Source organism: Alosa sapidissima, chromosome 12 (assembly GCF_018492685.1).
Source record: "Alosa sapidissima isolate fAloSap1 chromosome 12, fAloSap1.pri, whole genome shotgun sequence".
Classification (NCBI taxonomy): Eukaryota; Metazoa; Chordata; class Actinopteri; order Clupeiformes; family Clupeidae; genus Alosa; species Alosa sapidissima.
In genome coordinates, this window is record NC_055968.1 from 6,568,788 (window position 1) to 6,580,809 (window position 12,022).

The 12,022-nt window shown below is 40.2% G+C and overlaps 3 protein-coding genes across 5 annotated transcripts in view; 2 read left to right on the top strand and 1 right to left on the bottom strand.

Moving 5' to 3' along the window:
- The window catches only part of ttc14 (tetratricopeptide repeat domain 14), an 86,171-nt gene extending 81,563 nt beyond the window's left edge, over positions 1 to 4,608 (bottom strand). Inside the window, exon 1 of the mRNA XM_042111834.1 lies at positions 4,524 to 4,608. The gene's annotated coding sequence lies outside the window, so the exon portion shown is untranslated. The remainder of the gene's footprint in view (positions 1 to 4,523) is intronic.
- Positions 4,211 to 6,253, top strand: LOC121724921. Of its 2 annotated transcripts, none has more exons than XM_042111864.1 (3): positions 4,211 to 5,157; positions 5,470 to 5,544; positions 5,671 to 6,253. In XM_042111864.1, exons 1-3 carry the CDS (start codon positions 4,425 to 4,427, stop codon positions 5,757 to 5,759), a joined length of 897 nt encoding a protein of 298 aa, XP_041967798.1. In that variant the 5' UTR covers positions 4,211 to 4,424; the 3' UTR covers positions 5,760 to 6,253. The 2 variants fall into 2 exon arrangements, with proteins under 2 accessions (XP_041967798.1, XP_041967797.1); XM_042111863.1 differs by having other exon boundaries at positions 4,213 to 5,157; positions 5,470 to 5,559.
- Positions 6,254 to 6,639: 386 nt separating this feature from the next.
- The window catches only part of psmd1 (proteasome 26S subunit, non-ATPase 1), a 41,202-nt gene continuing 35,819 nt past the window's right edge, over positions 6,640 to 12,022 (top strand). Inside the window, exons 1-13 of one of the 2 annotated variants that reach the window (XM_042111825.1) lie at positions 6,640 to 6,810; positions 7,726 to 7,769; positions 7,877 to 7,950; positions 8,055 to 8,224; positions 8,309 to 8,517; positions 8,713 to 8,856; positions 9,049 to 9,275; positions 9,395 to 9,452; positions 9,983 to 10,114; positions 10,626 to 10,714; positions 10,829 to 10,907; positions 10,997 to 11,170; positions 11,261 to 11,372. In XM_042111825.1, the coding sequence (XP_041967759.1) occupies positions 6,795 to 6,810; positions 7,726 to 7,769; positions 7,877 to 7,950; positions 8,055 to 8,224; positions 8,309 to 8,517; positions 8,713 to 8,856; positions 9,049 to 9,275; positions 9,395 to 9,452; positions 9,983 to 10,114; positions 10,626 to 10,714; positions 10,829 to 10,907; positions 10,997 to 11,170; positions 11,261 to 11,372 (1,528 nt within the window). In that variant the 5' untranslated portion in view covers positions 6,640 to 6,794. The remainder of the gene's footprint in view (positions 6,811 to 7,725; positions 7,770 to 7,876; positions 7,951 to 8,054; positions 8,225 to 8,308; positions 8,518 to 8,712; positions 8,857 to 9,048; positions 9,276 to 9,394; positions 9,453 to 9,982; positions 10,115 to 10,625; positions 10,715 to 10,828; positions 10,908 to 10,996; positions 11,171 to 11,260; positions 11,373 to 12,022) is intronic. The other variant, XM_042111826.1, reaches the window with a different exon arrangement.

Consider the following 12,022-nt stretch of genomic DNA (forward strand, 5'->3'; position numbering starts at 1 on the left):
ATTATTGCAAGTGGGAGGGGGGGGGAATCCCCCTTTATGCAAACCAGAGTAAACCCTCGCTGTACTAATGTCAATGGAGACTTGTGGAATTTTACCAATAAATTGGTCATTATGTCTTTCTGGATTTGTTGAGGGTTTTTTGGACATTTTTGTCATAATCTGTAAGTGTCTGGGATCATTTCAAGCCTAAAAGTGTATTTTTTTAGTGTTAGGATTTGTAATAAAATAACTTAATATCAAACCATGCTGCTGCCAGTTACTGTCCGGTTGTTAGCATGCTAGCTAGCCTCTTAGCTAAGGTAACATTTTAAACGGAGAAGTGTAATTTCTTTGAAATGACAACTAGCTGAATAACATTACTGACATTAGTTAAAGTGGATAGTTTATACTCAAGCGAATTTGCAACAGTATATTAAGTTTAAGCGAAGTCTTTCAACTACTAGTAACTTGTTAGCGCATAGCTGTATTGCCATAGCTAATCCCATCCACTTGTATAGCATTTTAAGCTAGCGTTAGCTAGCTAGCTAGCTCGGTTCACATGACTACTTAAATTATTCATATCATGTCCTAAAAAATGATTCATTGGTATCATATATGATTATAGACAATAATAATGTGAACACAATTATGTTTATCTGTTTTTATAGCTTGTTAAGAGAGAACGTTTATTTAGTGACGTAAGGTGACACTCCCACTTATGCAGACCGGAACTGTCCCGTTGTGCTCCAATAGTAACGAATTACGTTGCTCTATCTTGCTAGTAATCAAGGATCTTTGGTCATACTCCCATGCGGGCCAGATGCTATGTAACACGGACATGTTTTGGGGGGCCACCCAAAATGAAGTGGCGGGCCGTAGTTTGGGGACCACTGTAGACTCTATATTAACAAAATATGCAGAAAAATCAAATTTTACACGAAAATCTAGCGGGAGACTATTCTCCAAACACAGCGTACTGTACTAGAGGGCCATCCCTGCCTGTCCCTGCCCAGAGTGTAGCACAACCACAGCTGTTGGCTGCAGCATCTTGAGCTAGGAAAAACCGATTGAATTCTCCTTTAACATGATAGGACTACATGATCACAAACATTTGCAGCTTAAAGTCAAGTCACTTTATTTATATAGCACATTTATAACAACAGGGGTTAACCCAAAATTCTTTACATCTGAAGCAGTTAAAGATTGACAATACAGAAATACATTCGAGGGGCAATATGCTTAGTGGTCCTGCACATGACAGGGATAAGAAAAACCTGCAACAATTAATCAGTAATTTGGCCTATCTTATTTTCTGAGTACATACATTTCAGGTTTCTGGCAAACTAATTTGCTGGAAGGTCATATTTTCACAGGCAAATTAGGTTTCTGACAAACAGTCGGGTTAACTTTTGGCAATGTTGCAGCAAATTTGCAGCAATGTCATATGCAAATTAGGTGTCACCAGAAGTTCACTGGCAAATCACAGGCGAACACATTTGCCACTAGTGCCATTACAGTACATTGGCAAATTTATTTTTGCCAGAACTTTGCTGGAAGTTTGCCTCTAGCGGCCAACATTGGCAAACTTCTGTGCCTCTAGCGGCCAACATTAGAAAATATTGCCAGAAATTTGCCAATGAACTCATTTGTTTCCCACAAATCACCCACATGTTTGCTGCAAATCTGCCACAAACATTTACCACAAACATGGCCAAACCAACCAAGGAGACACAGAATTTTAAGTACATGCATCAAATTAATGTCATTTCTTTGAAGTTTTAATCAGAAAGTTAAGAATAGCCTAATTTAAATGACACGTGGGCCTAGACTATTGGGCAGGTTCTTCTTCACGAGTGAAAATTCAACATCTGAGGCCAAAATAACTTAAGGAAGAGAAAATCTGGTTCGTAACCAGATTTTCTCTTCCTTAAGTTATGCGGCTCAGCTTTTGAAAATAATTCATGAGTATTTAATTAAAATGTATTTTATTTTAGTGGGTTGTAAAATGTAATATTGATGATTCTGAAAACGCGAAATGAACTGACCGTTATATATCGCACACTGCAACGAGTAGTATTGCTGTGTTAACCCTGTTCGGTTCCACTTGCATGTGAGAAATCTCTCACATATGAAAAATATAAAGACAAACCTGCGCTCACGTTTAAGGGCAATTTCGCGCAAAACTGTCACATCCATAACGCCAACACAATGCCATGGTAGCCTATTTAGTTGCCGTTATGGATATGACAGTTTTGAGTGGAGTTGCCCTTAAATGGTGACAGCCTGAATTCTTGCATGAAACTTCACCTCACTGAATATGAGCCAGCCAGACTCCAAGGCCATCACCAAATCTAATATCTGGTATAATGTTCAATTTCGCCAATGACATGTCAACGAAAATTGAGTGTTGTGTTGTTAACTATGATGTTACTTTGCATACCAATTTAACATGCACAGAGTGCAAACCAAAGCGCTCCACATATAAGACATTGTCATTGACACATACACTAACAAAGACAATAGCGGACGGAGCGGCTTAGTCGCCAGCGTACCCGTGACACCAATAGAACTACATTTAAGAAATAACAAACGCAAAAGATGCCGGACGGAGCGGCGTAGTCGCCAGCGTACCTGTGACACCAAGGCATACAAGACAGACAACAAACAAATTAATAAATAAAATAAGTAAAATATAAAAATAAAATTAGTCCAATTTCCAGCCGGCTGAAAATGTCCAAGGGCAATGATGACTCGCGTGAAAATGCGCACAGCTGTGTCTCCACAACCGATGCAACGCCAACAAAGTTCTTTACACTCACTGGCAGTCTGGAGATAACGTGAACGTTAGGCCTTGTTAGTCTGGAGATTACTGGAAGCAAACCAGTCCGAAAGTCGTGAGCGATCGGCAACTCGGTGGACTTAGCTGCTATAACACAGCGACAGTTTGTTGGTCCGTAATGCAGAGTTCTTCAACGTTAACGTTAACGTTAGTCTGTTCAATCCAGACTCCAGTTGGCATGGCAGCTCACAGGTCAGAAACAGCTCGGCGGCCTCGGTAGATCTTTTGCAGAGTAGCTCCAGCTACTGTCCCGAGAAATCCCCTTGACCAGACAGCGAAGTGCAGCACCGGCTCACAGATGGATTTGAAGGATGTAAGAGGCCCAGGGCAAAAGCTAGCCATAGCAAGCTCCCAATGCACTGACGTTAACAACATCAGCCGACTTGAAAGCAGTAAAAAGGACTAAGAGAATAACACGAAAACTATCAAAATATAAACATGACATTACATAAAATTACGAACATTACATAAAAACAAACAAAAACATGATGCCAGACGGAGCGGCGTGTCTCGCCAGCGTCCCCGTATCCTAGCAACCACTTTACATTTCAAGTTACTTGCACATTAGGCCTACTTTTAAAAAGTTGAATGAAAGTAACTGTACGTTAAATATCCAAACGTTTTTTTGTAACCGTCTTTATGTGGCTCTTCTGAGATTAAAAAAAAAATGGTAAAAGTGGCTCTCTATAGGCAAAAAAGGTTGCCGACCCCTGACCTAGACTATCCGTTCTAGTCTAAGAAGTCTGTGAAGCCTCTTCCATGCTACTCATGTATCGTAACACCCGCAATTATCACCACTTTTGTTCAGAAATTCTAAAACAACGATGTTTTTTAACACTTCAAAATAACATTTGCTAAATGAACCTTACATTTTTCAGTAGCCATAGTTCTGTAGATTTGAACAAAATCTGGTTTGGTTCTTAACGGGAGCATTTACTGCCTGAAATATCCGATTTTGTTTACCACGCTCGGAGTTATAGTGCTGGCCTGATGGGTCGCCTATTTACACCGTTTCAACGGCACATGGACGGTTAGACCGAGAATTCTCGTCGTGAAATTAAAATTCCACTGGAGCTCCAAGCGGTTGTGTACACGCAGCCTTACAACACTGTTTACAGCTCCTCGAGTCACGGTAAAATGTCATTTTTGGTACATAGCTAATTTAGATACACCTATGTTGAGCGTGGTTGCGTTTCTATAGGTGTCCGCTGTCTTGGTTTGTATAGAAATGGATATTAAGTGACACATACACGCAAGACGGTGGAAATACGGGACCGGTGGAAATAGGGGGAGTTACGATAGCCTATTAAAAGTTAACTATTGGCACTAAGTTAAATTTTATGTGATGGTCACCTATTAGCTAAACTGACCAATTGGAGGCTGTTCCTTACTTCCACCCTCAAAGTCCCACAGTCCATTGCAACAACATAGTGCCAGACTTCAGCTTAGCGAGCTTAATTTACTGAAGCTCCCGCACGCGCCATGGGATATAACCCTTCGCTAGCATTGCTGAAAGAACAATACCGAAAGTGCATTATTTAATTTTGGTATGATACGGGGACAAAGCCAAGGCTAATCGACCGTGTTTCAAATAAATCGGTTAGTCATGGCCGCACCAGGGGCTGGACAAGGTGACGAGCAAGAAAAGCTTGAAGATGAATTTCAACAAACGATACGCCGTATAGGTGGCAAGGAGAAGATTTACCTGATTGGAGAGGTCTGTAAAAATGACGGCAATCAAAGCACTTCATTGCAGACGTTGGTTGATGAAATGTTCAGCGACAGTAAACATAATCCTAGCTCTGTAAACACGACTTTGAATGACAACACACGTCCTGAAAACCAGAGCAATACATTGAACGACGTGGCAGATATCAAAGACATTTTACCCATTCAAGACAAGGCAGGTATGGATGTTTTAGCCATGGACGGACATGAACCTGGAGTTAATGGTGACATTCACAGGACGATTAGGTCGAGCAGAAATGCTACAGCAGCCGCCAGATTAATTGACTCTGCCATGATAATATTTATTTTCAAGCACGAATACATCAGCAGCAATTGTAATCACATCTGCATCAAGGAAATTATGAAGGACGTGAAAGCCCGGACGAAACATTCTCCAAACTTTCCTGCTGTGATTGGTTTGGTCCACTCCGTAGATGAGACTAGGGGGTCACTTCAGTCTGTTCAAGTTTTGGAACGTTTACTGCACTCAGTGTATCGAAAACATTCCAGTGACTCCGTATGGGCTGGTCTATACATTCCAAACACTGTGGAAAAAATGATATCTATCAAGAGACATGTCAGCAAAGCTGTCCACTCGTCTCTTTCTCCAGGTTGAGTAATATTCTAGAATAATTATGTTATGTTTAGCCAGGAAAAACGGACTCTTGTTGCCTATAGTGTAAATTGTATCGCTGAACAGCAACATTCAATGAATGGAATCTTTACAGACAACATCAAAGAAGGCTATACTGTGATAAAAAGGTCAAATGATTGTCAGGAGACGAAGAAGTTTTGAATGCATTAATAGCACCTCTATACCCTACATTGGAAATCATATCATAAGAATGCATTTATGCAGCTAGTAGGCTAGACTATTTATGCTGTATGGTGAAATTGTTTCCTATTTTCCACTACTGTTCCAGATAATGTGAGGACAAACAACCGTCTCTGGTCACTGAAATGTTTGTCTCGGAGGAGGCAACGAAGACAACCCAGAGGTAGCTGCATATCTCGTATGTAGTTCGCATGGACATGCAAGTAATTAATTCAAAGAACATAGGCTATGGCATACAAGTGGGCAGTGTTCAGTGACATGGGTGATTCTCTCTATCCTTGTATTGTAGGTTCCGTGGAAACTGTTGAAGGTATCCCACTAAAGTCAAGAGGACACCAAGGAGATTTTTCCAATGGAATTAGTTCATCAGGGACATGATCTAACATAGGCTAGATCTCATCTCACTTGAAATGATCTAACATAGGCTATATCTCATCTCACTTGAAATTATCTATAGGCTATATCTTGTCTCACTTGGAGTAATTTGTTTCAGTGGCACTTCTGGCACTTTGTAATACAGTGTGGCTCGCCTATGGCAAATACATTAATACATTGTAACCCATACATTATGAGAACTGGGATCTGGGAATGTCAAATGTAAAAATTATCTTATGTTTATTTTAGGTGACTCACAAGTAGGCCTTGCCCTATGCTTTAGCAATTTGTTCAGTATTGCTGTCGATGGGTTGTAAATGCATGTGGTGATATGCCACAATGATGCATTTTGCAATAATTTTAAGTTATAGGCTACTGTATGTTAATTACATTAGACATAGCTTTTACTATTACTTTTTGAAACTATTCTGTTATAATTTTGGATAGCACCACTTGTCTTACTCTCACGAAAATTAAACATGTCTCCTTTTACCAGATTAAGTGTGTTTGTTTTGTTGTTGTTGTTAGTATTATTAAACCATAAAGGTATATAATGCAAGGCTTGATTGAAGAACACAGACTAAAGATTTCACGAGTTAAGCAAAACTCGCAGATAATGATTATATATATATTCTGTCTCTGACATACAAAAAATCAGACCATATAGGCTATCTACACAACGCATGATTGGAGATGAGCAGAATAGGCATGAATGAATGTGTGAAAAATGATGGCACGTGGTTAAAAACAAAATATGTTTAAAATAGTTCATGTTTGAATTATTTAGTATGAAATTACGTTTTCAAATGAAACTACGAAATTTGTTTATTTGTTATTCTATTCAGGCACGTTTTGGGCAAGAAGCTGAGATCGAAAGGGTCCTGACAATAGAAAAGCTCATTGTGATACAAGTTGCAGTGAACGTTTACCCCTGTGGTTTAACGGGGTTTACAATTGAAGAAATATAGTCGAGACTCGTTTTTTTTTTTAGATTCAATTTAGTGAGTGCAGATTGGGCAGGTGAATAAGGAGCACAATATGATCACCTCTGCCGGTAAGCACAAATCTTCTTTAGATCAGAAATGTAGTTGATATAGCTGAGTCACTAGCCAGCCTTCAAAGTTGCTATCCTAGCTTGGATAACGTTAGACAACTAACTGTGGAGATTTAAAATGATGTATGAATTCCTTCTGTAAAAGTCTGAAGTTTGTAATAATAGCTTTTCAGGCTGTAAATGTGAATTAACATCTCCAACGTTACATCTCCAACGTTAGGTTATCACTTTATCAGGCAAGCAAAGCGCCTGCTTGGTAGCTAGGTAGCATAGTATCTTCTGTAGATTAGCATAAGCTATCTTTTGGCATACAGACCGAAGGTAACTAGCTAGCTAGCCAACGATGACTGACATTTTACCGGTAGCTAACATAGCTAGTTATCAAATATTTATTGGTGTCAGCGTATGGGTCTGAACCGCAATGATCTAAATTATGACTAAACATTGTTTTTAGACGTATATGTGGTGAATATTTCAGGTAACAAGTGAATTTGCTCTGTAATTTAGTGGGGGTTAGACCGCTAACATTTATGTTAGTCCTTTTGCTAACGTTAACTTATGTTATGATAGATATGTTAGATAGCTAATGTTACAGGCTTCTCAACATTTTTGTTGTTCTTATTATTATACGATAACAGTAACGGGAAATGGTAGTGGTGGACCGTTTTTGTTGACATCTATTTGAGCTTTTTATGGTTGGGTAACGTTAGGTCAGCTAATTGGAGTGTAACGTTAACAATAAGATATCGTGCTAATGTTTTATGTCGATTGATGTAGCCTAGATTCACGTTGCATGTAGGTGTTATGCAAGGCATTTATCTTGATACTTGATGGGTATCTAGCTAACGTGACCAGCTGTTATTGCTGTTTGTCGCTGTTTACAGCCGTGATCTAAATAATTTGTTTTCTCTAAAGCTGGAATCATATCCCTCCTGGATGAGGACGAGCCGAAGCTGAAGGTAAACATGTGCGGCCTAAACACTGAACACTTTAGATCAGGAGACTGGCAGACTATCTCGAAAGTGGTGTACTGAAAAAACTTATTCTGACATAATTATGTCCACAGGAATTTGCTCTTCATAAACTGAATGCCATTGTCAATGACTTCTGGGCTGAGATCTCAGAATCTGTTGATAAGATGTAAGTGATGATTGACTGATGTCTCTTTACACTATTTTCATCCCAGTATGAACCCTTAATATTTACTGTGTCAAATTGTAGTAAAGAATCTTTTTCCTGTCCAGTGAGGTTTTGTATGAAGATGAGACATTCCGGAGTAGGGAGTTTGCAGCTCTTGTTGCTTCCAAAGTTTTTTATCATCTTGGAGCCTTTGAAGAATCCCTGAACTACGCCCTTGGTGCTGGTGACCTTTTCAATGTGACAGATGATTCGGAATATGTCGAGACCATTATTGGTGAGCATTAAAAGTAAAAGTTGAGCTACTTTGTTGGATAAGCTACAAATTATTCTTGACATGTTTTTTAAAATTTGTCTTAAGCTAAATGCATTGATCACTATACCAAATTGCGTGTGGAAAATGCTGAGCTGCCAGAGGATGAGGAGAAGAAGACCATTGATCCCCGTTTGGAGGGCATTGTTAATAAGATGTTCCAGAGGTGCCTGGATGACCACAAGTACAAGCAGGCCATTGGCATTGCTCTGGAGACACGGCGCTTGGACATCTTCGAGAAAACCATCTTGGAATCGGTATGTAGTTGAGAACATTTATGTGTTATTTAACTTGGTATTTTAAAATGTTAAGCAACTGAAATGTTCTCTCAGTATTGCCTGCTTGTAATGTTGTTATACTTGAAAACAGTAAGAATACTGTCTCATAAGACCAGCATATGATGTGTTTTTTTTATGTGATCAGAATAATAATATCCTTTCCATTGTGTTTAGAATGATGTAGGGGGACTCCTTGCCTACAGTCTAAAGATCTGCATGTCACTGATGCAGAATAAGAAATTCCGGAATGAGGTCCTCAGAGTTCTTGTGAAACTCTACATGAACCTGGAGAAGCCTGACTTTATCAATGTCTGCCAGGTAACCACTGACCACTAACCAAAACTTATTGTTTGCTCCTTTCTGAGCACAATGGTGAAAAGGCCATTTATGTGCCATGGTCCTCAACATGTGTGGCATATTTTTCCTTTCCTATTTCCATTGGGTTTTTATACATGTATGCAAGGCTGGATCCACTTACCGGTATGTATATTGTGTCCTGTTTTTGTCCAGTGCTTGATTTTCCTGGATGACCCACAAGCAGTGAGTGACATCCTGGAGAAGCTAGTGAAGGAGGACAACCTGCTGATGGCCTACCAGATCTGCTTTGATCTGTATGAGAGCGCCAGCCAACAGTTCCTCTCGTCAGTCATTCAGAACCTGCGCACAGTTGGCACGCCAATCCCTGCTGTGCCTGGCTCCACCAACACGGGCACCGTGCCCACACCAGAAAAGGATAGGTGAGGAAGAATGGCATCTGAGAACTACTTGTACCTTTCGCTCCACATGTAACCTGGATTATCGTTAACCTCGTACAAAAGAGGAATGTTCTTATCTTTTTTTATTAAAAATATTGTAGTGATGCCATGGAGACTGAAGACAAAGTTGGAAGCTCACCTGCGGGAAAGGCTGACTTGGTGAGAGTACATTCCTATTGTGTCTTGGAATCGTAAACAGATATTCATAATCTAAAGACGTTTTATATTCTATCAAAAAAGCCAGGTTAATGCAACACAATAAAAAAAATTGACCACAAAAAAAATGATATTTCTGAATACAAAGCAAGTAGTTTATGTATCCTCTTCAAAATGAATTTTGATGGCACATGGTCAGATAAACAGATAAACACCTGTCATTCCCACTAGCCGACCAGGCTACGCACTCTGTTGTTCCGTGGTCCGGGTCGGAAACCCTGTGAAAATGTAAGGAAAGCTTTCATAGCAAGATGCTGCTAAACATCAGCTGTTAGAGTGCTCTAGCAAGGACAGCTGTTAGAGTGCTCTAGCAAGCTTTTCTCAGCGCTGCTGTTGGTGCTCGCAAGGTTTATGCACGCCTTTTAGGTAGTTAGTTCGCTAGTTTTAGATCAAGACCCTTTACTACTGCTTTAAAGTTATTATGTCGAATTGACATTTTGGATATTGTCACCAATTGCTTTTTATTTGTTTAGCAGAAAGATGAACCAAAAGACCAGAACTCCAAAATGATTAAGATACTGAGCGGAGAAATGGCAATCGAATTGCATCTCCAGTTCCTTATTCGAAATAACAATACGGACTTGATGATTCTGAAAAATACAAAGGTAAGATGGTTGAATGGGGCAGATGCTTTGTTTATTTCACCAAAGGGCTGAATAGAAAGTGGGATTTGAAAATGATTGCATTTGTAATAAATCCAGTTCAGATGCTATACAATTTAAAGTTTAAAAATAGAATTTGACTACTAGGATGCAGAATTATCAATATGCCTTATTACTTCATTAAGTCTGCCATCCTGATGGCTGAGGTAGATGTAAACGCATTGAAAGGAGTCAGACTAGTATCTGATGATGAAAATGAGCAGAGATATTTGGTGGACAGGGGCCAGGCTATGGAGACATACCACCACAATGTGATAATTCTAGTTCTTACTTTTTTACCTGCAATTCTAAATATTATGTTGATTGTATTAAATCGCCCTGGCCTGGTGGGAATTACACTGTGGACACAACCTGCCAAAAACACACACTTTCTTTCATAGTATTGGTTGGTGCCTTGGATGCATTTTTAAGCCCCCTCAACTAAGTTGTCCTTCGTGTTTGTTTTGTGTGTCAGGATGCTGTTCGAAATTCAGTGTGTCACACAGCAACGGTCATAGCCAACTCCTTCATGCATACAGGAACCACAAGTGACCAGTTTCTAAGGTAGGGTCCTTTATATTTGGTCTTATGAAAGTAACCAAGACTAAGTTTACTTTATACTTTACACACAGAAAGAGTCATAAAATGGTAATGTATTTTTAAAAACATTTTGAACAGAGAGAATTTGGAGTGGCTCGCAAGGGCGACCAACTGGGCCAAATTTACAGCCACAGCCAGCCTTGGTGTCATCCACAAGGTCAACCTTTATGTCTCAACAAAGTTTTCTTAGTGCAGTTATGAGGGAATGTTTTAAAATGTCTAATTTTCACCTCTGTTAATGTGCAGGGCCATGAAAAAGAAGCATTGCAGTTGATGGCCACATACCTGCCCAAGGACACCTCGCCTGGCTCGGCCTATCAGGAAGGTGGTGGTTTGTACGCCTTGGGTCTCATCCATGCCAACCATGGAGGGGACATCATTGACTATCTCCTCAGTCAGCTCAAGAATGCCAGCAACGATGTAAGTGTCAAAGAGCCGTCATTTATGTTGTTGGAAATCACATTTCCAGATTATGTTGAACCCATTGGATTGATCTGGTTTCCTCCACAGATTGTGCGCCATGGTGGTGCCCTGGGCCTTGGCTTAGCAGCCCTTGGCACAGCACGACAGGATGTTTATGATCTTCTGAAGTCAAACCTGTATCAAGATGACGCAGTTACAGGTGGGTGGATCACAATAGCACTGCTCAAAAGGCAACTGTCTTACTCAGGAACACTGAAGAACAGACTGCCGTAGAACCATGAATGGTCTGGGGCAGATAGAGCGCCGAGTCTCATTAATCCCGAGCCATTTTTCCCCTCATTATCATCTCGACTCGGATGTGATAAAATGTCTATAGCGGATCTGTATATAAACACCATCTAGCTGATGTTTAGAGAAGCATCTTCCTGAGGAGAGACTTGGTAGCTCATTTGCTAACATAGTTAATCACTTGCATATGCCAGTCTCTGAAAGCTTACCCATTCCTCAGTGGCGGCCCAGGTTTATGTCCTCGTTGGCTCCCGATGCCCAATAAATGCCGGCGTTTATCATGGGACAGTGCCTGATGGAAGCTGACCAGTAATTAGTGACTCGGCTCATCCTCTTTTATCTGCTCTGCTGTGTCTGCAAGAGAAGACGGTTGTCATAACAAAACCCCAACAATGCTTCATATCTTCAGTCCCCACTTCAGTCTGCATTTGTTTTGTTTTTTCTCTCCTTTCTTTTCCTGTCTTGATTTCTGTGTTTCTGTTCATGTCTACCTCCTGTCTATGGCGCGTGTATGTGACCTGCCTTTCCTCTGGATGCGTCTTCCTGTTTGTGCGTGCGTGT